Here is a 25,688-nt window from a genome sequence, read left to right as displayed (position 1 = left end):
AACCACTTTCCTAAATCTCACTGTCTGTCTCAGGAGAGAAGCTCAGGGTGCTGGGCTACAACCAGAATGGTGAATGGAGTGAGGTTCGCTCGAAAAACGGTCAAGGCTGGGTTCCCAGTAACTACATCACGCCGGTGAACAGTTTGGAGAAGCACAGCTGGTATCATGGACCTGTGTCTCGCAGCGCAGCCGAGTATCTGCTCAGCAGCCTCATCAACGGCAGCTTCCTGGTGAGGGAGAGCGAAAGCAGTCCGGGCCAACTCTCTATCTCGCTGCGCTACGAGGGCCGAGTCTACCACTACCGCATCAACACTGGTTCTGATGGCAAGGTGAGACTTTCAGAGCTAGCTTCTACACATTATTCAATCTGTGTTTTGACACTTTTTATGTTGTCTATGTAGTTACACGGCATATACCCTCTCCTAATAAATGCCACTATTTGAAACAAGCAGCATGTAGGACACGGTTGCAACAATGTCAAATTACAACTACAAATGATTTGTATATGAACAGGACACTTTTACGACTCTTCTACTACAAAAAAAGATAACCGGGGGAATATCGGCCTTTCTTGCAGGTCTACGTAACCTCTGAGAGCAGGTTCAGCACATTAGCCGAGCTGGTCCATCATCATTCCACTGTAGCGGACGGTTTGGTGACGACGCTGCACTACCCGGCCCCAAAATGCAACAAGCCCACTGTCTACGGGGTCTCGCCAATCCACGACAAGTGGGAGATGGAGCGTACCGATATCACCATGAAGCACAAGCTAGGAGGAGGCCAGTATGGCGAGGTCTATGTGGGTGTCTGGAAGAAATACAACCTCACTGTTGCTGTCAAAACGCTCAAGGTTTGTCTCAAGGCATTTGTTTTGGTCTTGTGCGTCTAGAATCTTCCGATTCTGATTTTATTGTTTGCTGGCGTACCGTTGGTGTTGTAGTGTTCTGTTATAAAGTACATGTTCAGCTTTTATATCTTGTAACAATTTTGCATTATAGGAGGATACTATGGAAGTGGAGGAGTTTCTGAAAGAGGCTGCTGTGATGAAAGAGGTGAAACACCCCAACCTAGTGCAGCTGCTTGGTTAGTATTCATCACATCAGCCATATCTTAATTTCATTTATAATTCATTCCAATGACCACGTTTTTTTTGTTTTTTTTTTCACGTTGAGATTAATCACATCCATTAATACACTGGAATCTCGCCCAACAATGCTTATGTATAATCGCAGACTCGAAGGCACTACTTGCTAAGTGGATATTACCTTACTTCTTCAGGTGTGTGCACACTGGAGCCTCCGTTCTACATTGTGACGGAGTACATGCCTCACGGCAACCTGCTGGACTATCTCCGCGAGTGTGACCGTGAGGAGGTGAATGCTGTCGTGCTGCTCTACATGGCTACTCAGATCTCCTCCGCAATGGAGTACCTGGAAAAGAAGAACTTTATTCACAGGTAATAGTTTAACATTGCAGTTTTTTATTAGTGTTATATACAGTATTATGTGCAGTACAGCCTCAGTTCTCTACACTGTGGTGCAGTGTTATAAGGAAATTGGCTGGTAGGTTGTGGATCTCTCCTGGAGAACATGCCACAGTTCTTCTATAGACTTTGGCTCTCACTTGCTTGTGTCTCACAAGGGTTCTTGCATAGCACTGTAACTATTCAATTGCATGTTGTGCAAATCTACTTAGGATTCAGGAAGACATAATTATGTCTTTCTGTACTTTACACTGTATCTCTCTCTCCCTCTCTCTCTCTCTCAGGGATCTGGCTGCACGAAACTGTCTAGTAGGGGAGAACCATGTGGTAAAGGTGGCTGATTTTGGCTTGAGTCGGCTTATGACGGGAGACACGTACACCGCTCATGCTGGTGCCAAGTTCCCCATCAAGTGGACCGCACCAGAGAGCTTGGCCTACAACACCTTTTCCATCAAATCAGATGTCTGGGGTCAGTCTCTGTCCTGCTTTCAGTGATTTAATCTTTTGGCAAATTGAGATGTTTTTCATTTGTGCTACGAAAATAGAAAATCGTAGGTTTTAGAAAACCTGAATTTTTTTTTTTTGGTGACTAAAGGCTGTTTGGCCAGTGTCCTGGAATCTCTTTATATTAATTTCGGGTCTCTTTTTATGCCTGCGTGTGTCCTTTTAGCATTTGGAGTTCTTCTGTGGGAGATTGCGACCTATGGTATGTCTCCATACCCTGGTATTGACCTGTCTCAGGTTTATGACCTGCTGGAGAAGGGCTACCGCATGGAGCAGCCAGAGGGCTGTCCACCGAAAGTCTACGAACTCATGAGAGCATGTGAGTGCATTGCAAGCTACACCCTGTCTCTTTATTATGTTCTCTATTAAAAGTCTGATTTTGGATATACAGCATAGTCCTACACACACACTCACATGCACTTTCCTACACATTTTAACAGGATATGACTAGAACTTAATTTATTTGTTTAACACAGCTTTTATTTACAATTCATGCACTTTTAGCTTATTTATTTATTTATTTGACCTGTGTTTTGTTGTGTGTTTTCAGGTTGGCAGTGGAGCCCATTGGACAGGCCCTCATTTGCAGAGACCCATCAGGCCTTCGAGACGATGTTCCATGACTCCAGCATATCGGAAGGTACGTTTACAAACTCTACACTCCAGCTTTACTCTTTTTAGCATTAAAAAATTTAGTCCTGAAAGGCCTGATTCAATTTATCTGGATTATGATAATTAACTGTTGGGTTATAGTAATGTACAGTAACCATAGCTGTTTTTAAAAAGTTTTTTCGCTTGTGAGTATTGTAACTTCATACTCAACAGTGTGATGTCCAGATTGTCTCATTTATGCCCTAGAACAACTTCTTTATTGTTCACAACTGGTGTAGTTATCTGGATGGATCCTGAGCCTAATGCTTAATACCACTTAAATATCACTGTAGATTGTTTTGTTTTTTTAATTGGGCTTCATTAAAAATGGCCAATACAGGATCTCAATGCCCTACCTTTTAATGAGTGAGGAAAACGTGTTGGTCTAAAATGTTTATCAAATGAAGGCAGAATGAGTCAGCAACCCAATGATATTTTCCTCAACCTTTACTTTGCAGAAGTGGCAGAGGAACTGTGCAAGACTGCCTCTTGTGGTAAAGATGGGGTAGTGCACTCGTTCAGTCACGATCAGCCCCTTGTGCCCTCCAAGTCCCGGCCACAGAAGAAGCACTCAGACAATAAGGAGAACACAGAGGGGCTGGAGAGTCGGCATGAGCCTGGAGCTCACGGTCCTTCAGGTACACCAGCTGCTCTCCACTTCATACGTCTCCAGCGCAGACTCAAGAGAATGGGAATGGTGTTTCTCCTAGACTAAAGGAGATCCAATTCAAATGCACACCCGCACAGACACATATTATGTATAGATATGTATGTATGTCAGCAGTATTAGAGGGTACAGATTCTTCTTATTATACTTTTATTTATTTTCATTTTTTGTACAAAGTTTGTAAATATTTAAGTAGAGCACTTAAAATGAATATAAATTATATTAACTATAACTTTGCTTTATATTCTGCATTAGTAAAGCTGATATTTCACTTCACTATAGAAGACTGTGTTTTGCAAATAACCTATATTCTCTAATAATTAATTTTTTGGTTATAATTCTGTTTTTTTTTTCTTGTTTATTTTGATTTGGTGTCATTTAATTGTTTTTTTTGCCAATCACTTAACAAGTATGCACAAGCACCTAACACCCCAACACACCCCGTGTGCATATCAGCATGTTGACCTATGTTGTGATTAAACGCACTTTAACCTCATTTGTGTAACATTATTTATGTATTATATAACAAGGTTTCAATATTTTATGGATTTTTATTTATTTATTATTTATTTCAAGCATGCATTTTTATGTTTGCAAAAAATGTCATTAACACAGGGCCTGGGCTTTCATTTCAAATAAACATTTAACATATTTGGTCCTTTACCTGCTCACCTTTATCTAAGCAGTCTTAGTTTGACCATTTTGTCCCTGTTTCATTCATCCTCTAACGGTCTCTGATTACTGTTGGTGGAAGGGCATTTTTACTCCAACAATAGTGGCTTTCATTCAAAAAAAAAAAAAGAGAAAAAAACTACACAATTGTTATGAAATAATATAGTTTTAGTCCAGTTTAAGCAGTTCCAAACTAGGTTTTGTGTTTTCAAATCAACTGTAACGGTACATTTAGGACTGCTTAGTGTTACTCTCTGAAGCAGGCTTGAAAACATGTACCTTAGTGACCATAGTGTCATTCTCAGTCTCAGCTTTATCACTACTTTATTTCTCTATACTTGCATAGGATCACCATCACTACTACATTACTGCACCATCCGTCCTACTGTATTAGGACCTGTTAATTGATTAGATTCTGAATGACAAACAAGAGAAGATACTATTTTTCATTAAAGTGAAGCTAGATGATTTATCAAAGCACTCAGGCATTGTAATTCGAGCTAAACACGTGGCTCGAGAAATGACTAAGTATCTGGATCTGATGTAGTAGAACAAAAATGTACAAGGCAGGATTTGGGCACTTTCGATTAAGTACACCTTCAAACCAGAAAAACTTAAATAGCGTTCAGTACTGTGCCAACTCTTCCCAGATCTGTACGTTCCATCTAGTCACTGTGAACTTGTAAACTATCATTTAGAGAGTGTATGTGCTTTCACAGCTTTCTTTTTTTTTTTTCTAACCCGAGTTGTGTTTTCTTGTGTTTGGGCTTTTCAGCCTCTCTGTTGGTAGGTGATGGTCGTTCCAGCAGCTCTCCTGCTCTGCCCCGGAAGCAGAGAGACAAATCTTCTGGTGGCCTACTTGATGACCCGTTGGATGCCACCTTTACTCGTGACCGCAAAACTGGCTTCTTCAGCTCCTTCATGAAGAAGAAATCGTCAACAACCGCTTCCACCTCTCAGCCTCAGCACAACCTCCCCATGACCCCCAGCAGCTCCTTTCGTGAGATGGAGACGCAGCCTCACAAGAAGTACGAGCCCACAGCTGCGTTTGGAGGTCCTCCTCCACCTCCACTGCCTCAGGCTGATGGACTTAGCTTTTCGCCATCTCATGGAGAAGGAAACCATGTTCAGTCACGGTGCTGTGGAGCCACTTTTGGGCAGAAGCTCTCTGGGTCAAACTCTTCCACCTCTAACCAGGTGGGCAGTAGCTGGGCAGGACTTGCAGGCTTCTTCACACCACGCCTTATCAAAAAGACCCTGGGGTTGCGAACTGGGAAGTCTTCTGGGTCTGATGAAGGGGGTGGAGGAGCCAGGCCGTTTCCTCGTTCAAATTCAACATCCTCCATGTCAGCTGGGCTGCCAGATTTGGAGCGCATGGCGCTAACATTACCTAGGAACCGTAGCAAGCCACCATTGGAACGCACAGTGTCCACCAGCTCACAGCCAGAGAATGGTGCCCCGCGACCCTCAGATGCGCCGCCCAGAAAGCTAGATGAAGGCACAGCGCAGATCCGAGACAGACCCAAAGCTAAACTACTGCCACGTGCGGTATCAGTAGGCACAGGAGCGTCTAGGGCACCAGGGGTTGGGGGTGAGGCAGAGTCTGATGCTCATACTCAGGGTAGAGTGGGGCAGGATGACAGGCCAGGCTGGTCTTCTCCGTCTAAAACGTTAGTCGGCCCACATAATCATAAAGTCCCGGTCCTGATCTCTCCGACACTGAAGCCTGGCACAGCTGACCTGGTTGGTGTAGACTCTCAGGGCAACCGCTTCAAATTGCTGGCTGACAGTGGCAGTGATAGGCCACGATTGATCAAGCCCAAGTGTGCCCCACCTCCTCCACCCACACTGCGCTCTCTCCAACACAGTTATAGCACAGATGGTGCAGATGAGGCGACTAACATGGGCCCAGAGGTCAATGGAGATGGGGTTAAAAGGTCGGGGAGAGGGTCAGGAGGAGCTCGGCCATGCATACCTCCACCACAAGCACCTCCAGCATCTGCTGCTTCTTCCAGCAATGCAACAACCAACAAGATGGCCAATGGTGGCACTACCTCCGCCTCCTCGAAGCTGACGCTGAGACGGACCCGGCAGCAGGTGGAACGTATACCACTGGAAAAAGTCAGTAAAGAAGCTCTGCTAGAGTGTGCTGAATGCTTAAGCCTTGCGCTCCACAGCAGTACAGAGCCATGCTCCAGCAGCCAAGTCTTGGATGCTGGTCACCAGTTACTCGACTACTGTTCAGGCTATGTAGACTGCATCCCACAAACACGTAACAAATTCGCCTTCCGTGAGGCTTTGGGCAAGCTGGAACTCAGCCTTCAGGAACTGCGGGCTTCTTCTACGGGTGGAGGAGGGGGACTAGGTGGAAGTGGGACGAGTCCTGCTCTGGACAACTTGCACTCTTGCATTAAAGAGATCAGTGATGTGGTGCAAAGGTAGTTGGTGGAGTCTCATAAAACCCCACTACCCTAATAGAACTTTTTACAAGTTTTTAAGTATTGTTTTGTAAATGATTGGGGGACAGAGGATATTCTCTCCAAAGTACCTCAGTAAAATCACTACAAATGGTCTCTCCCCCTCTGTCATTGTTTACAGTGGACTTTAAAATCGCCAGTTGGAAACAGAGCTCTAAACTTGTAAATAAGCTTGTTGTCCAAAACGAATCACGTACAGTGTCTTTTACCCAGGTTTGGCTACTTATTTTGTGATCAAAAGAGCCTACATTTTAAAGAAATAGAGACTAATCAATACCCACGAACCAGTTCTTTGACATATTTATATGATTATGATGATATTAGAAAGATTGCAGATTATCGTGATTATTACATGGATTACTTCTACTCACAATAACTGGATATGTGATTTTTGTCTGAATGCACAACAAACCCATCACCGTAGAAATAGATCAGTCCTGGATGGGCTCTGCACACACTGTTCAATATTAGCAGTACTGAGCCTTCGGCACAAAGGATACATCATGCAGTCACTGTCACCTCTGATTGATTTCATTCATCTATGTATAGACGTTTCAGCATTTGACGGAAGGTTCTGTAGCAGTGTATGCTAATGCCATTCTCTGTATGTCCATGTTTACGGGCATAGTGCTATTCACTAGTGGGAAAGGAGTGTGGTCAAGATACTGAACATAGAGCTGTTGATTAGTGGGTATTATTTAAGTGACAGAATTTTTAGCTAATGTCAAATTCGAGGTTCCAGTCATTTGTCCATAGAATGATTTTGTCAAAACATAGACTTCCAAGCCAATTAAACTCAATGGGGACAATCATAAGATACATTATGATAATGGCAGATAATTCCAGCTGATATGTAAGTATTTGATTTAAAAAAAATAATAATAATAATGCGTAGCTGATATTTTTCGATTTTTGAGCAGGAAACATGCTAAAATCTAACACAGTTAATGGATAAAGGATAGTTTCATAACCGGTAATTATGCCAGAATCTAACAATTCAAATGTGTCAGTGTTTTACTGGTATTCCTATAAATATGTGAATATTGATTATAGGCTATGACTCGGAATGTTTTCAGAGGTTACAAGCAGGTTTGGCACCTTGACCCAACAGCTGAATGTGCTGATCTAGACATAGATGGGCGTTTTCTTTGTCTGTCTTGGACACGGGCACAAGTTTGGACACTGTGGTTTCCCACTGTGACTTATAGACACTCACTGCAGAACAGCAACTTTACTGCAATATTGCTAAATATAAGTGACACAGCAAACTGCCATTTCTATAGCACATTGGTTTGTACTTTCTTTTTTATTTTATTTTTTATTTTTTTTTTACATTAGAATGTCTTCTAAACTTGAATTTTAAATTATTTCTTATTACAAGCACAGGAATTTCTGTTATAGTTAATAAGTAATCGTGCATTACGTCCTACACGCAGCATTAAAGACCATCTTTATGTAGCTTTGAGTGGTTGCTTGACCAGAAGGACGTTGTTCCTTATAGAAAGTCTCGAAACGAAACAAAGGTCTCCATCTGAGCATCTACGACCTGAATGTATCCATCTTGTCGAACGTTGCATGATTTCGTACGGCTTGACCAGACTCCAAGACGTTAAAATGAGGTGCAATTTCCTTTTTCGTTTCTTTTAATCGAAGCCTTGTAATGTCATTAAAGTGATGTACTTTTTACACTGGATGCCATTTTAAACGCATGGATGTCGACGGGCTTGCCTTCGATCGTCTATGCGGTGTAATATGGAAATGTTATTGTCTGTACCATTCATCTCGAATTCATTTTGATTCCTCTCAACCAGAACATAATGTGTCCGTACGTTTAGGGGAGCAGTTTTGGTTTTCATCAGATGACGCTTGGTGGTTTTCTCTACCATAAGCCGTTTTCCGCAGTTTCGTGGTGCCTTTTTGTGAGAGATTTTAATAGTCACGATACAAAAAAACGCATTCAGGCGGATGAAAAATTGGGAGCAGTTATTCTTGTATATGTAAAATAATGCTTGACTCATCAGTAGTTATAGGATGTCTGACTTCAACCGAAAGATGTGCAATGTTTTGTCCTGTAGCAGTGAAAAAGGCAGGGATTTTACGACCATTTTAATTTTGCTGATGAGATCGTTCATTGGTTCTATCCTGTTGGGACTAAATCCTCACATAAACTTTAGTTAGCTAAACTGTAAAGAGATGTTCCGATTTATTCAAACAGCAGGAAATCTAATTGTTTGAAATTGAAATGCTTGACAGTTGTATAGCTTTGGGGAGGCGGTTTTAGAAGAAAGGGTTAAAAGGTTGACCCTAGTGCAAGTCATTTTCAGGGAATATTTTTGTGATAGGAGAGTTTGAAATGGCAAAGTGCTTATGTTTCATTGTCACTGTTGAATTGCAGATTGATTTAATGTTCCCAGTTAATCAAGTACAGTAGTGCACCATTATGGAGTTCATTATGGTTGCCTTGCTGTAATTTGGCCTTTTATTTAGTTTGGTATGTTCATTATATCTGTGCCATATGAGTTGGCAAGTAGGCAAACCTGTGAAGTGGAGAAGTGGTGTTTAAACAGAATTTCCTGTTCCTGTTTGCTGGTCTAATTTCAAAGCCATCTTACACACATGTGTGTTTGCCAGTGCATTCAATCCAACAGTACTGCTTTTATTAGCCCTTTTTTACTCTGCATTTTTATTTCGACACTGTCTTTTAATTTATTTTGGGTTTTTATTTATGTATTTTCTAAGATATATTGAATCCTGGAAATAACTTTTTTTTTTTTTTTTGTATGATGAGGTTTCAAGTTATGTTTTTTTTTTTTTTTTTTTTTAATGTAAATCTTCATTTCTATACCAAAGGCCACCTCTGCAGTCCTTCAAGTGCAATGACAAATGGAACACACTTAATTTTAAATATGTGAATTTAAAAAGGGCAGAGGCTGACAGAATAACAGTATTTTTCTGTTATGTAAAAAGTATATTTTGTGTGATTTCTAATTTAAAGCTCACTTTGAATAGCATATTACTGTGAAGTGCTCCCTCAGTGTTACACTTGATGTAAATAATAATTAAAAAGGGTTGAAGCTTATGCTGGTGCGATATGTGTTTATTTTGTATTTAAATGTTTCTGAAATATCTGATGTTCTTTATACTGAGACACATTCAGTGGTGCGTTGCAAACGCCCTACTTGCTTGAACGTTAGTCATCACCTACTCGGTAAACATTAGTTAAACATTATGCTGTGTAAATGAGTAAACTCTAGTTACACATGGGGACATGCACAATATCGAGCTGCTGTATTGTTTTGCAATAAGACCTTCGTAAACTCTCAATGTGATGTTCTGCATTTATTATTATTAATTTATTATGTTTGTTGGATCACTAAGAATAATGATTCTTCCAGACACTCTTAGCTGGTCAGAAAATTCACAGGATACAGTTTGTTACAGCAGTGATTCTCAAAGTTATTATATTTTGTTATTGAGTACTTTTAGTACTTGTACAGTGAGAGGAAATAAGTATTTGGACACTTCTTTTTGTTATTTAATATACTTCCAGCACATATAACCAGTTCAAATTGACACACTTAATGTATTTTGACTTTGTATTAAATATGAACAAAGGGGATGTTTTCATAAGCATAAACAATCAAATATATGTTTTAAAAATGAAACTGATAGAAGGGGGAGGGGAGTCAGACACCATGAAATAACAACAATAGTACTTTGCTGCTTCTCCTTTACCTTCCTTATCATTCGTATGAGAACTCGTGAAGTCTTGCGTGCTGCCTTGAACTTTCCACATGTATATTATCGAACCAGCTGTTCTGACAGGGATGTTTACAATTTTCGTTAGGGCTATGTAGCTTTTTCCATTTAATTGTTGTTGATTTTAGAAAGTTCTTTCACCTTCACCATGGTTGCTGTTGGCTGCAGGAAATCTTCCCAGCCAGTGTTAATGTTTTTCTAATGACAACTGGTGCAATTTGCTCATATACTCTCACTGTGCACTTTAATAGGAACACCTGCACATTCGTGCAGTTATCTGCCAATCAAGTGGCAGCAGCACAATGCATAAAATCATGCAGATACAGGTCAAAAGCTTCAGTTAATGTTCACATCAAACATCAAAATGGGGAAAAAGTGTGATCGCTGAGACGTTAACCGTGGCATGGTTGTTGGTGCCGGATGGACTAGTTTGAGTATTTCAGAAACTGCTGGTCTCCTGGGAACTACACAGACAACAGTCTCTAGAGTTTACATAGAATCGTGTGAAAAACAAAAACCATCCTGTGAGCAGAGGGTCTGCAGGCTGAAACACCTTGATGAGGGAGATCTGAGGTGTATGACCAGACTGGTCTGAGCCGACAGGAAGTCTATAACTAAAATAAGCACTCTGGTAATGATTGGTAAATGGTGTGTCTTTCTGTATGGCCCTTATCCAGGCATCATCCAAGATGTTGATACCGAGCCTTGTGATTTGGTCAAAACAACGCACAGGGTTGGGGCCAATAGGTTTTATTGGCCAGTGAAGGATGATGTGATCTGGTACACACATGAGAGTGTGGTATGGGCTTGTGCCAGAACCAAAACCAGTCACGTCAAGGCACATGATGCTTACTGACTCAGTGTGGAAGGAACTCTGTTCTCGTTTTAATTAGTAACCTGTATGTGTACGAAAGCCTCAGAGTTGCAATGTGATTACTTTTCAGTCTGAAACATTTGGACTTGGTAAACAAATGTACAGTAATGTTGTGGTGAGATGCTGAGTTTGTGTTAGTTTAGTAGTATTATGTTCGTGTCACATGAACTTTAGGCTATAATATTTTTTAAACATATAAATCAGTTTGATCCAGTCTTTACTGCAATACCTCTATTATCTGGTGTTAAAGTTACATTATTAACATGTACCATTAACATTGTGTCCTTACTGACACCAGATACCATTACTGCAGGAATTCTTAATTTCAATTATTATTCAGATTTTTATTTGCAAAAATTGTTTTAACATGTAAGTAGAGATAATTTACACATTAGAATGGCGATATCTGTCATAAAAAGCAAAGTATTTAATCCGTTGTATGTATGAAAACAATTGAATTGAACAATGAAAATAAGTTATATATGTATTAGACTCTGGTTAAAAGAAAAATTCATAGGGGTTGATAATCATAATCACAATCACTATTATTATTATTATTATTATTATTATTATTATTATTATTATTATTATTTCATTTGGGAGAGTCAGAAGTGACCATAGTTCTTTTGGAAGCCTGAGATTTACACCCCTAGTTCGCATGTATGTAAGAGACCGTTCATTTATTATTTGCATTAAAAATAATCTTCCATATTTGACTTACATTGAATGCTTATAATTAATAAACAACCGACCAGAAAAAGCCATGATTGTTAACGTTGCATCCTTGTGCGTGAATACTGCTGATCTGGCAACCTTGGTTGTGAATCCTGATGACGTCGACGCTCAAACTGGGACATGCTGTGCATTCAAGTCCTGCTGGGAAGCTTGTATTTACGAGTCAGATCCATTGATTCCACAGTATTTTCTTGGAAAACTCGGCGTTTAAAGAAAAATTTCCCACTCGTAATTAAGACTTTCTGTTGGCGTTCAACTCGTAAACACGATCTCTCCGACAAATGACTGGAACACTTCATTGTTCTTCTATACGCTGAACACTAGAGTGTAGCATTGACTAATGTTTTGGCTTGGTTTTATTTATTTATTTTCATTCCAGGGACTTTATGTCGTTCCCGAGACCTTGTGCAGTGTGTGTGAGTGTGTAGCAGTGTGTATGTGTGTGGAGAAACGGCAGTGTTTAGTAGACGTGCACTGTTCCTGGCTTCACGCGCTCTCGGTTCCAAGGCGGCGGAGCGTCTCGCGCAGCTTTGAGCAGGGAAATTAAACACCGTTGACCGGAGTGTGTGTGTTTCTACCACAGAGACAGAAATGAGTTGGGGAACGGATCTTTGGGTAAGAAATTTCGACCGTTGGTGTCTTTTGTGTGGCGTCGTATTTTTTTATTGAGACATGAGACGGCTGCTTTCTGCTGGTTAAAGCTGTGTTTCATCTCCAAGTCCCATTTTAGCTTTTCCACAGCGGCAGGAATATGACACGATATCAGGTGGATTAGACGTGTGTATCAGATGGATTAGATGTGTGTGTATCAATTGGATTAGATATCTGTTTTGTCTCTTTCTTAGACTGAGGTATGGTTCTGAGGACAGGTCTGGATATTCCTCAGTCCGGTTTTCACAGCCTGTTTATCTGACTGAGACGAGCTGAAGGAGATTGTCGGGTTTTCTGGTTGAAATGGCAGTGAATTACAGGACGCTAGTGTCTGTGGTAGTCAGTGTTGCTGGGTGTTGTTTGCTGAAACAATGCGGATACGGTCGCAACTATTCATCAGTAAGATATATATCTGCCTTCCTGGACCTCTTTGAGTATTTAGATAGCTAAACTGGTTCTGTTGGACCGGTTTGTTTCTATATTCCCGTCGTCTGGTTTAGAATCTTTAGCTTTTAGCTTGTGTCCAGGTTTCAGGTTTAGTGTAGACGCGCGTGAAGTGTTTACGTGTAGACATGGTTAATAACCATATAAGGCCTGGGTTGTGTCATAGTTTTAGCTTCCAGGTGTGTTTTCTTTTCTTATTCTAGCAACACAAACGGCAAGGTTGGATCTGTATGCCTCGTTTTGTCCCGTCCTCAGCTCGAAAAGAAGGACAATGAAGTCTGAGGGAAAGGGTCCCGGCTGGAGGAAGGGGTGTTGGCTTGCTGTGTCCTAAAGCACGACTTCCTAAAGCTCAGGAACAAGGGGACAGGAACAAGGGGACAGGAACAAGGGGACAGGGTAAGAGACAGGACAGGAACAAGGGGAAAGGAACAAGGGGACAGGGTAAGAGACGGGACAGGAACAAGGGGACAGGACAGGAACAAGGGGAAAGGAACAAGGGGACAGGGTAAGAGACGGGACAGGAACAAGGGGACAGGGTAAGAGACAGGACAGGAACAAGGGGACAGGGTAAGAGACAGGACAGGAACAAGGGGGCAGGGAAAAGGATGGGAAAGTTGACAGGACTAAGGGTAAGGGGAAAGGAACAAAGGGACGGGACAGGGGACAGGAACAAGGGGACTGGGTAAGAGACGGGACAGGAACAAGGGGGCAGGGCAAGGAACAAGGGGACAGGAAAAAGGGGCAAAGGACGGGACAGGGGACAGGAATAAGGGTAAGGGGAAAGGAACAAGGGGAAAGGGATGGGACAGGACAGGGGACAAGAATAAGGGGAAAGGGACGGGGCAGGGTAAGGGACAGGACAGGGGATGGGGGGAAAAAAAATATATGTATATGTATGTATATATGTATGTATGTGTGTGTGTGTATATATATGTGTGTGTGTGTGTGTGTGTATATATATATATATATATATATATAATGTATGTATATATATATATAATGTATGTATATATATATATATATATATATATATATATATATATATATATATATATATGTATATGTATGTATATATGTATGTATGTATGTATGTATGTATATGTATATGTGCGTGTGTAATATAAATAAACCTAAATTCTCTCATGTAGTTTTCCTCATATGACTTTTTAAGGGTTTAGCCATAAGGATAAACTGAAGATGGTGGATGGATGGAACTTCAGATATTTATGCAATATTCAAATTATTCATCAAACTTGGCTAGGTTGAGTCATAAATTTGAATTGTGTTGCATGAACTCTTTAATTTAACAGTATTGCCCTGCCAGATCTACAGATCTATGTCACCTGCACATCAGAGATGGGCCAGAGTCAAACTGGTTCACTGATGCTTTTGTGACTGGCTGTGTGTTTGGTGTTTATCCAGCTTTTGTGGACAATGTGGGCGAAACCACTCAGCCCAGTGACGCGGCTTGTGCCAGATATTCTTCTGGGTAATCCTCATAAACCACAGGAAAACAGAATCTTTAGTTAGTGGCTCCATGTCATTGTCCAGGATCAGTTCATTTGTTCTTTAGTTTCTGTGTAATCCAGTATACAGTGCATTCAGAAAGTAAGTTATGATGTTATTAAAATGCTTTAAATTCTTTTTTTTCCACTTCAGTCTACACTCCATTCCCCTCAATGACAAAGCAAAAACCAGATTTTTATTAAGAAGAACATCACATTGACATAAGTATTCAAACCCTTTGCTATGACACTTGAAATGTGGTGCATTTAGGGCTGCAACAACTAATCGATAAAATTGATAATCAAAATAATCAAGAACAGATTTAATTCTGGATTACGCCCCGTTTATACTAATGCGTTTTCGTTTTAAAACGGCGTTTTTAAAATGAAAACGATCCTCGTCCACACTGGCGTTTCCGCTGTGTTTCAGAAACGATCTCCGTCCACACTACACGACCGAATAAGCATGTCACATGACCGTTCATGCACACTGGGCAAGCGTATACAAGTGTAAACAGGAAGTTGGTTGCTAGTCCAAACCAGCGTTCCATGTAGGGCTTACGCCGCTTGAAATTAGATTTGTTGCTGATCGCTCTAATCATAGCTCGCCTCATGCAGGCACATGTAGGCAGCTGCAGTATTATAAAATACAGAATTTAACTGCACAATGGCTGCTAAGGATGACAACAAAGCCAGTAACGCTTGCGGTTTAGTCTCCGTGTTGTTGCGTATACGATCAAGGTAGCGTAATGGTCATATGGAAGGGCTTGATGAATCAGGGAAGGATACGCAATGATCCAGAAGACCCAATCAGGGAGCCATTGTGGGCGAAGCCACGCGTTCGCTTTCAGAAGTCTTTGTTTTGGTTTGTTTACACTGAAATGCAAGCCCAGAGTTTTAAAACTAAAACCGGGTTTTCAGCATTTCCAAAGGTTGAAAACGCCATAGTCTAGACGACAGGCGTAACCATAGCAAGAGCTATACGTTTTAAAAGGAAAACGCACTAGTGTAGTGTAGGGCCTTAGTTGGGTCTGTGACGTCACTGTGGATACCCCCCCCCCCCCCCCCCCCCCAGTCAGTGACGGCACTTCACAATGGTGAAAAAATTTCTATGAATAAAACACATCTGAGACACAGCGGAGGTCACAGAGTGAGCTACTGTGGGAAAAGTGCACGATCCAGCTCGTCCAAAACATGAGAATGTTTGTTTTTATATTAATCATTTCAAACAAACTCGTAAGTGTATTAACGGGGCTTGTCGTGTCATATGCTGTGACAGATGCGTGTGTGCTGTTTAATGTGTTCCTGTGGCATATTCAATTGTTTAGACATGATTTGGAAAGGCACACACCTTTTATAGAAAAAAACCAAGTGAGGTCAAAGGGGATTGCCTGCAGAGCTCAGAGAAGGGATTGTGTTGCAGCACAGATCTGGGAAAGGCTACAGAAAAATTCTGCTGCATTGAAGATTCCCAAGAGCACAGTGGCCTCCATCATTTTTAAATGGAAGAAGTTTGGAACAACCAGGACTCTTCGTAGATGTGGCTGCCTGGCCAAACTGAGCATTCAGGGGAGAAGGGCCCTGACCAAGAAAACAGTGGTCACTCTGGTTGAGCTCCAGATATTGAGTGTGGAGATCAACCATCACTGCAACACTCCACCGATCTGGATTTTATGGCAGAGTGGCCAGACGGAAGAGACTCCTCAGTGCAAGACGCACGAAAGCTCGCTTGGACTTTGCAAAAAAAAAATGAGGGAAACGCGGGCAAGCTCTGTGAAATCAGGCAGAACATAGAGGTGATGGAAACACAATCAGGCCATCAGCTTCGGTCAGGAAACGGACATCATAATTCTAGACAAGCGCAGGGGAGCTGTTGTGCATACTTGTTAGATGATGTTTGGTCACATGGGTTTATTTACTGCCTTGAAACTTGTGTAGTTGTTTCCAAAAAACAGTTCGCTGACCTAATGTAACTCCACGTACAGCTTTATGGTGAGGTACAGATAGAGATGCACCGATACTAAATTTCTCAGCCGATACCGATAACCGATTATTCAGAGTGATATCGGCCGATACGATAACCGATACCGATAGTTCTGCCTTTTATGCCTTTTTTTTTTAAATTAATAATGATTAATTTAAAAGAATTCTGAAAGAAATGCAAATAAAAACTTTATTCTCTCCATTTCAACAAGTTGTTTAACAGTAACTGGTGTCATAAACAGAAAACACATTACTCCAATTAACATTAACACATTAAATAAATTCTGAGGATTAAAGCAAGATTTCTTAATTTACTGAATGTTTTTAATTCATATTACCATTGACCGAAATCGAAAAAACCTCGTGTTAGTCTCACATTCACTCTCCACAAACAAAAGCATTTCTACTTCATCACTGAACATCAAATTGGTAATATATAATATCAACTTTTTATGTATTAACATTCACTGGATATGAAATATACTACTCTATAAATGTAATTTTCTGTGTAATATATATATATATATATATACTTTTTTTGTCAACTCATCTTCATGTTAAATCTTTCAACGGTGTACTGGCCCTTTAATTCAGCGCGAGGGTGAGCTGGCAGCGCAGGGGTAAATTTGACTCGACGCAGAAACTCCCGCTTCACCTCTGCTCACCTCCGGTGAAAATTTTTAGCAGTGCAGAGTTTACAAACTGCGGTTTCATCATCATTCCACACAAGACGACATCTTTACACACGGCACGAAATCAATGTTTTCCCGCCCTCTTTTGATTGACAGGATACAATCGACCCTGATCATCGGATGTTTTTAAACTATCGGCCGATGGCTTATAGAGTGAAAAATAGCCTTTATCGGCTGATACATCGGTGCTTCTCTAGGAACAGATGATTACGTGTCAAACGGTTAAGGCCTTGGGTGAGTGGTGCTGGTGTAGAGAAGCTGCCTGAATGATCTGAATGTTTTTCTGATGGTTTCCTTTCGCCTGACTGGTTAGACCTGTCTGAACACTCGCGTTGCTCGAGAACTAATTTCGATTCATGCACGTGTCTATGAGATGATCACTGATTTATAGTTTACTCAGGCAGTAAGTGCAGTCTCTCTTGTCTCTTCTTGTCAAGAGCTGGTGCATGATCTTCCAAATAGAACACCTGTTCATTTATTTCTACAAGGAAATGTAGTACCAGTGTCTGATATCATTGCATAGCGTTGGGATTATTGCCATAGATAAGATCTTGCATCTAGGTGGACCTTCATAAGGCTTTGGTTGAAATTATGTGCACAGTAAGAGCAGCCCTCAGTATCACTGGTGTAAAGGTCACTGTCATGATAAACACATGATCTATTGTGTATCCCTATTAAACATTCAGCTCAAAGAAATTTGTAGGTAATTATATTTAGAATAGCACAATAAAAGTGCTTTGGCTTACATCATGTTTACTGGATAGTGAAAACAGGGAAATGTTTTTATTTATTTATTTATTTATTTATTTATTTTAAAAACTCCAAAAAAATAGAATTCTGATTGTTCATTCAGTCATCTTCAGTAAGCGCTTTGTCCTGGTCAGGGTCTTGGTGGATCTAGAGCCAAATATTAGAGCACAGATCTTGGATGGGATGCCAGTCCTTCACCGGGCACCATGCACACACTCCTTCACACCTTGGAGGCTAGTCCATTGGCATGTTTTTGAGATATCTGGGGAAACCGGAGAAGCCAGAGGAAACCCACGTGGACACTGGGAGAACACGCAACACCACACACATACAGTAAGCTCATGATCGAACCAGAAACCCTTAAGCTGTGAGGTTGTGAGGCACCGCTACCTGCTATACCACCGTGCCTCTCGCTAGAACAGGCACCCAGTTCAATCATCCAATCTAACATGATCGTGTTTTAAACTTTACTGTCTTCATTTTGGGAATATGACCCTTTAACACAAGGCTATGTAAATGTTTATACCCAGTAATAAACAGCCTTCAGTTAATAATCATCTTCAGTTTCACTTCCTTCCTTCTGAAGATGAAACACTATTTTTTTTTTGTCCATTTCTACATTTCAGATGTCAGACGTTTCTCTGTCCTCGGAAGCAGTTTTCTGGCTCTGGTTGATTACACATTACTCTTCACATTTTCCCCAAATCTTTAATGCAACATTGCTGTTGGCAGTTTGTTAGCAAACCCATAAATATATATTACATACATACATGGTGTGATTTGTGAAAAAATCTGGGGGGAGGGGTGTTTTTGAAACGTTTTAATAAATCACGAACCACAGTGGGCCTGTATAGACTATGAAGCCTGTTAGGCTATTTCTTGTAGCTGGGCTCAGCCTCAGACGATTAACAACAGTCCAGCTAACGTCCCAGGGTAAATTCATCTATTTAATTGAATAAATCAATGAAATTGATAAAAGACAGCCTGTAACAGAATGTCACCCACAAATACCATAATTATTATCTCTACTACTGTAATTGAGGCATTTACTCAAGTAATACATTACAAATATAAACAAGTCCACTACAGTGAAATTTCATGTCCGAGCGAGATCTGAGTGAACTTTGTTTTTGGGATTTGAGCGCGAGCGGTACACGAGTGGAGCGTTCGCTCGGGCCGTGAGCAGTGGAATATTGAGCATCAAACCGCTCTGCTTCACTCATATGCACTGTTGCGATTACTTGCATCACGTTACAGCATTTTACTTCGCTATATAAAATAAATAAATAAATAAATAAATAATTTGAGGTATTTTATAGGGTCTGTTGGTGAAGTAGCATTGATCACTGTTGGTAGGGGGAATCAATTTAGTAAATAATTCAATAGAGGCAGGGATGTATAGACCAGAGGGGGAAACCCCTCCCAGTAAATTGCACTGGGTATGTATGTGTGTGTATCATGTCATATCCTGCCTGTACTGATGAAATTTGAACATGCATGATGTGTGACATATTTCTAGCTTAGGTTTAGCGACAGTTTGGAACCCTGTGCCTGTGTTGGCTTTGTTCAAGTGCACAGGTTTGCACAGTAGAAGTAATCCACAATGCCTGCAGCCTGAGCGGGTGATTTACCAAGTATGATGTGTGCCAAGTCTAGCAGTACTGCCAAGCTTTCACACACACACACACACACACACACACACACACACACACACACACACGCATGCGGAATCCTGGGAAAGCACAGTGCAGGAAACAGCTTGTTTGAGCCCTAGTTATGCTCCGATTACATACAACAGAATCATGCATGCGTGTATTGATATAACCAGTTTTCCTTCACCTGTTGTTGCTGACCTGCTTTCATTCCAACGAATGCAGGTGGTTTCACAAAAGCTTTCCCTTTTCTGTAGTCATGCAGTAGATAATACACACAGCTATTTTATTTCTGATATAACTCCACATTCATGGCCCTTGAACAGCACCCCCATCCTTAGCAAGGGGACATTAAGGGTATCTGTGACCCTTAGATGACTTGTTTTTGTTTCGGCTCAAGGCGTTTTCCTGTAGCCAACCGTGAAGTGTTTATGACGTTTGTGCTCCAGAAACAGAGACACTGTCTCAAAACAAGCTCTCGCTGCTGTGTCTCTGCTCCACACTGTGGCTCTTCACAAGCAGAGCTCTGTAGTTCATAATCTTCTCTCTTGGCTCTCTCCATTGCTTGCTGGCGCTCTGTAAAAGGCTAGCAGCTGTGAGTAAATGCGTGCCTGTATCGCACGACAAAGATTTATTCAGTTTGGATGTCAAAGTTCACATATACAAAAATGCGTGGTTGAAAACGATGTACTAATTGGATAAACGTTAGCTACAGCGTGGCAGCTGTACTGTGGGAGACCACCAGGCTTCAATGTGCTGCAGCCTTCAGCGCTCGGTGTTTGTGGAGCACCACATCCAGGCCACTCAGATGTACAGTTGTGACTCAGATCAACAATGCTACTCCAGACAGTGTTTTCAGAAATTTATACAAATGATGTTTTAATTAAGAAGTGAAATATGATGCGATGCAAGCTGTTAAAGGAAAATAATCAAAGATGGCATGGTGCGATACGACCTGTAGGGCTGCACGGTATATTTAAATTGTCGAAATATCACAATCAGCTAATAATCGATTATGAAAATCGCTGTGAAGGAATCCCGTTATCGATTAGTTGGTCTGCGTACGAGACGGGGATCGTTTAGTCATTGCGATACTTCTGTTCCAAACACATGCATCGGAGAGTATGGACCAGAGTTGTGTCCCAAATGACACATACCCACTTCCACTATGCACCATGTATTTTGTATGAATTTTAAAAGGATAGTATTATCTCAAATGCAGCATTAGTGTTGTTGTTTGTCTTTTTTTTACTAACCGGAAGTATAAGCCACTTCCTAGTCGACAGAGCATGACGTCAAACGCTGGTAATGCGACGCCGCTAGCTTTAGCAGAATACCCAGGGTCGACCAAAATGACATTCTTCAGTTTACTGTTTACGTCAGCGTTCCGTTTCATGCCCAACATGACCTCACTCGGCATCAGACGGAGACGTAGTCGTGAAGTGACGACGGAAAAAAAAGGCTGCGACCTCCAAGTCCTCTAAGGCAGGGGAGCGTTTTATATTAAATGTCATGAAGACTGTAACCTGCAAACTTTACAAAGCGGAGCACGTTCAGAACGACAGTGATGTATGGTACGATCAAAGTAAACATAAGTAAAACAAAATGCAAAAGGGAGTGAGTAACAGAATCCATAAGTTGCAGTGAAAGTGAAGACTAGAGTTTAATTATCAATGCTTTAAAAAAAAAATAATAATACTGCATCCATCGGGAAAATAATCGGCCAATTAATCGATAATGAAAAAAATCGTCAGTCACAGCCCTAATCGAGATATGCGTATTGCAAGGGCTTATGATAACTGAATGATTTTAATACTTCAAAAAGTCAAGGGTGAAACTTAGGGTGATATGTTAGATAGCGTATAGATAGCATAGAATGCTTTTTTCCCCCCTCAAAAGAACAGGAAACATGTACTGTATGTTGGTTATATCATTTGGCTTAGTGGTTAGCACGTTCGCCTCACGCCTCCAGGGTTGGTGGTTCGATTCCTGCCAGGGCCATGTGTGTGGAGTTTGCATGTTCTCCCCGTGCGGCAGGGGTTTCCTCCTGGTACTCCGGTTTCCTCCCCTAAAGACACACCAATCAGACATACCAATCAGTCAGTCCAAAAACATACCATGCATGTCTTTGGACTGACTATCTGAAATCCTATGGAAAACACTACGATACGATAATGCAATACATGATGCAATATCCATCTTCTACAAACACACACACACCCATTCATACACTACGGACACTTTGGACACGCCAATCAGACATACCAATCAGTCAGTCCAAAAACATACCATGCATGTCTTTGGACTGACTGATTGGTATGTCTGATTGGCGTGTCCAAAGTGTCCGTAGTGTATGAATGGGTGTGTGTGTGTTTGTGATTGTGCCCTGCGATGGACTGGCACCCTGTCCAGGGTGTACCCCGCCTTGTGCCCGATGCTTCCTGGGATAGGCGGCAGGTTTCCCTGCGACCCTGAAGAAGGAGTAAACGTTAGAAGATGGATATTGCATTGTATTGTATTGCATTATCGTATCGTAGTGTTTTCCATAGGATTTCAGATAGCTGTCTAGGATCTGGGGGGATGGTTGGGGTGTTTGAAATTATTCAAGCGCCCCCCCCCCCCCCCCCCCCCCGTTGTTTTTGACCATTATCCATAACATGTTTGTGAAAGAAAGCTAGCAACACTTATTATACTTATAGTCAAAAACACTGACGCTGCACCCAAGCCTTTCTATGGTAGGAAAAACCGTGTATCATGTATCACACTGTTAAACAGGTTATTGCATATTGCATTTTTCTTCACTATTGTGCAGCCCTAATGGCCTGATACAAGAGTTACTGTCATTTTCCAATAACAGCATACCTTTTATTTATTTTTTTTCGACACATTTGCCAGTGATTACTATTTTTGTAAAAAAAATTTATTGTTGCCAGGAAGTTCTTTTCACTTGCGCTATAGCAGCTGTAAACGATCAATTTCTCACTTGCCTCTGTTGTCATATATTATCAAAAGAGTCCGCTGTCCTGAAGAGTTTCCCTGTCGGAAAACTTAATCACAGCCTTACTTCTGAATGCCGCAAAACACTGACCCTGGAGACTCCTTCCAAACATGCACAATAAACATCTTCTAACAAAAAACCTATTAACAATTGCAGACTTTTTTTTAAAAAACCGTTTAAGTGGATCATCCACTTACACGTGCATGTGTAATCTGTTACTATAGAAATACTAACATATTTGAACAAGCAGATTAATATAAATCTTTGAGCACTTCTGAGCAACTGAGTCTTCAACAGTCGGTACGTTTACATGGACAACAATAATCTGATATTATCCCGATTAAGACGATACTCTGATTAAGAAACGACCATGTAAATAGTGATTACTGATGACCATAAGTCATGCTCGAAGTAAACACAAACTGAATTAAGACATATGGATTATTCCTGTTTTAGTCACATTATCGAAGTGCATTACAGACATGTACACACCTTAATCACACTATTAACGTCATGTGGGAGATTTCACCGCATTTTGCGACAGGACACGTACACACGGCAAGAGAGCACGGCTGCGTCCCAAACCGCGTACTTACCTCCTATATAGTAGGCGAAATACATGTATTTCAGCTACTATATGGTAGGTAAGTATTCAGTTTGGTTCGCAACCCGTGGCTTCAGGCAGTCGTCTATTTGCACGTACAGCATGACATATAATTAACCGCACTTGAAGCTTTCGTAAAAATTAAAAATAAAAACACCCAAAACTGTATACGGTACCATAACGAAGACGAACTGTATGTCGATACGTGAAATTCTGGAGGGAACATCGGACGGCGTGGCGTGGGGATATAATGACGTGTGCTGTTAATCGATCTATGTTCTATACATGTAAAACATGAAAGGAATCTTCTAAAAGCGACTCATGTAAACACCTTAATCACAATATCGTCTTATTGAGAATAAGGTCCATAATTACATTACTGCTGTCCATGTATTACTGAGGATGATGTGGTATAAACTTAAACATTTAAATAAAAGTAAAAGTTTGATTTCTGCTGCCTTCTCTGTTCTAAGTTTAGGAAACTTAAAGTTTAGGTAAGTTCTGTAAAAACTCTTTGCTATTATTAAAAAATAAACCCCAGCTGAATCATAAATGAAGTCATGTCCTGTGATGTATTATTGTGATCTTACTGAACTGAAGTAGCATAGGAGAACTGAGCTCGGGGAATTACGTCTTAAACCACAGTGCTGAATTTTTAAAATCTGATTGGTCCAAAGGTGTTGATTAATTTTCTATAACAGCAGATCTGACTGGTATTTTTGGCTGTAATTTAAATCACAGGTTTATATATGAATGCACTTGTTCTAATATGTTATAATTTCTATACTACAAACTCATTTACAGGGACTAGTATGACGGATGCTCCACAGTAATCTAAAGGTTGTAATAAACAGCTTAGAAAAACATGATCTTTAACAAACATGTATTCATCGTTATGAATTTTTTCTAGAGGGGCTCTGAGGAAAGAACGTTTTCAGGAAAGTCTTCAGGACAGAGGACTTTGTGCTTTCCATTTTTCTCGGTAACGACCTGAGATTTGTTGCATTATTAACTTAAAGAGAGAGATAAAAAGAGGCTGGAGTGCAAATGACTCTTTGTAGTTGCTATCATGTGAAGTGATAACAGGAAATAGCTTGTTTCCTGGATGTTTCCGGACATTAAATGTAATATAAATAGGAATGTATTTCCTCTTAGGATCCTCTAATTTCTCCTTGGGATTAATAAAGTCTTATATATCAGTTATAATTAGTTAAAATGATGTCATCTGTTAATAAAATAGCTTAATTTAAAAATCGTAATTCTGGGCAAATTACTTTGGCATGAGAGGAGTTAAACACTTTGGGACATGCTGTTATTAGAAAATAATTCATTTTGTGGGGGTGGTAACAGTAACTCTGGTGCATCACACCACCCCACTGTTCATCGTTTTCCAGTAACAGAACATCCTGTCGTGTATTATTCCTTAAAGCGCACCTAATATGGTTTAGAAACGTGCCTAATTTTGTTTTAAAGGTCTCATATAATCGATTTACATGCATCCAAGGTCAAAAAATACTTTAACGTGCTCATAATTTAAATAGCAGCATTACCTTTTTTACAAACGACTCGTTCGATGATCCGTTCTAAAGGATTCATTCTAAACACCTCCTTTCAGAGAGTATACTCCGCTCTGATTGGTCTGATGTCCCAGTCTTGTGATTGGACTACCGCTGTCAGCGAGCAGCCAATGAAGACTATAGGCGGGGCTTTTTGTTAAAAACCTACGTAGGTTTGTACAGGAAGTGAGTCTGGAATTACTAACGACTCGTTTCAGCTGTTCGGAATCGGTTCCTTCTTTTAGGAGTCAATAACTCCGCTTTGATTTTTTAAAAACTTTGCAGATGTTTTTACATTCATAAACAGCTACTTAATACACTCCGTGAAAGATGATATTTGAAAAACCATAATAGGTGCACTTTAATAGCAAAGATTTTTTTTCTAAAATCTCGTTACACCACTAACCCGACATCTAATAGCCTTTTTAATGTGTGTACTAATTGGCTAATATATTTCTAATCCGTTGCACTGTCATAATGGTTAGGCTAAATGTGCCCTCTTACTCCAGCACAAGAGAGAACACCAGGCAAGGTGAGGAGTACGTCAGTAAGCGGACAACCGATAACATATTCTTTTTGTTACCTTATACTTATTTATATTTCAGTAATTCAGGTCCTTGATGCATTCTACAGATTTTCCCTCACCATACAGTTTGCTGTGTTAATCAAATCTGGCATGAGATGCCATCCAGTATTAAAAACTGAAAACTTTGGCCAACAGGCACAGCATTTTATTCACATCTAGCCCGGTCCTGGGAATTCATCAGAAACCTGCGTAGGCGGTCTGCGTGTTGTGTAACGCACAGAAAAGCCGATGCTTTCTCAGGACCGACTCCGATGCCTTCCAGGATGTCTCACATGTTTTAATGTATCTCTTTAATAATTCATCAGCCCAAGTCCTGAGCTTTCGCTCTCGCGTTGTTCCCCTCTGCGGAACAGGAAAATGAATTCAGGCCGGGGCTCAGGCGCTCGGGCTCTTGGGGAATTGGCTGGAGATGTGTGTAGAGAGGTAACGGAGTTCATTGTTCTCA

General features: G+C 40.8%; 2 protein-coding genes across 5 annotated transcripts in view; both read left to right on the top strand.

The window, feature by feature from the left end:
- Positions 1-9,533, top strand: part of abl2 (c-abl oncogene 2, non-receptor tyrosine kinase) — a 39,404-nt gene extending 29,871 nt beyond the window's left edge. For all 3 annotated transcript variants that reach the window (XM_017468672.3, XM_017468674.3, XM_017468673.3), the window contains exons 3-11: positions 34-329; positions 578-850; positions 999-1,083; positions 1,279-1,456; positions 1,768-1,952; positions 2,154-2,306; positions 2,538-2,627; positions 3,097-3,276; positions 4,753-9,533. In XM_017468672.3, coding sequence (XP_017324161.1) covers positions 34-329; positions 578-850; positions 999-1,083; positions 1,279-1,456; positions 1,768-1,952; positions 2,154-2,306; positions 2,538-2,627; positions 3,097-3,276; positions 4,753-6,419 — 3,107 coding nt within the window. In that variant the 3' untranslated portion in view covers positions 6,420-9,533. The remainder of the gene's footprint in view (positions 1-33; positions 330-577; positions 851-998; positions 1,084-1,278; positions 1,457-1,767; positions 1,953-2,153; positions 2,307-2,537; positions 2,628-3,096; positions 3,277-4,752) is intronic.
- Positions 9,534-12,221: 2,688 nt separating this feature from the next.
- fnbp1l (formin binding protein 1-like) overlaps positions 12,222-25,688 on the top strand; it is a 63,279-nt gene continuing 49,812 nt past the window's right edge. For both annotated transcript variants that reach the window (XM_017467903.3, XM_017467902.3), the window contains exon 1: positions 12,222-12,437. In XM_017467903.3, the coding sequence (XP_017323392.1) occupies positions 12,414-12,437 (24 nt within the window). In that variant the 5' untranslated portion in view covers positions 12,222-12,413. The remainder of the gene's footprint in view (positions 12,438-25,688) is intronic.

This window comes from Ictalurus punctatus, chromosome 5, assembly GCF_001660625.3.
Source record: "Ictalurus punctatus breed USDA103 chromosome 5, Coco_2.0, whole genome shotgun sequence".
Lineage (NCBI taxonomy): Eukaryota > Metazoa > Chordata > Actinopteri > Siluriformes > Ictaluridae > Ictalurus > Ictalurus punctatus.
Note: the sequence above shows the minus strand (reverse complement) of the source record. Positions and strands in the feature narration are given on the sequence as shown.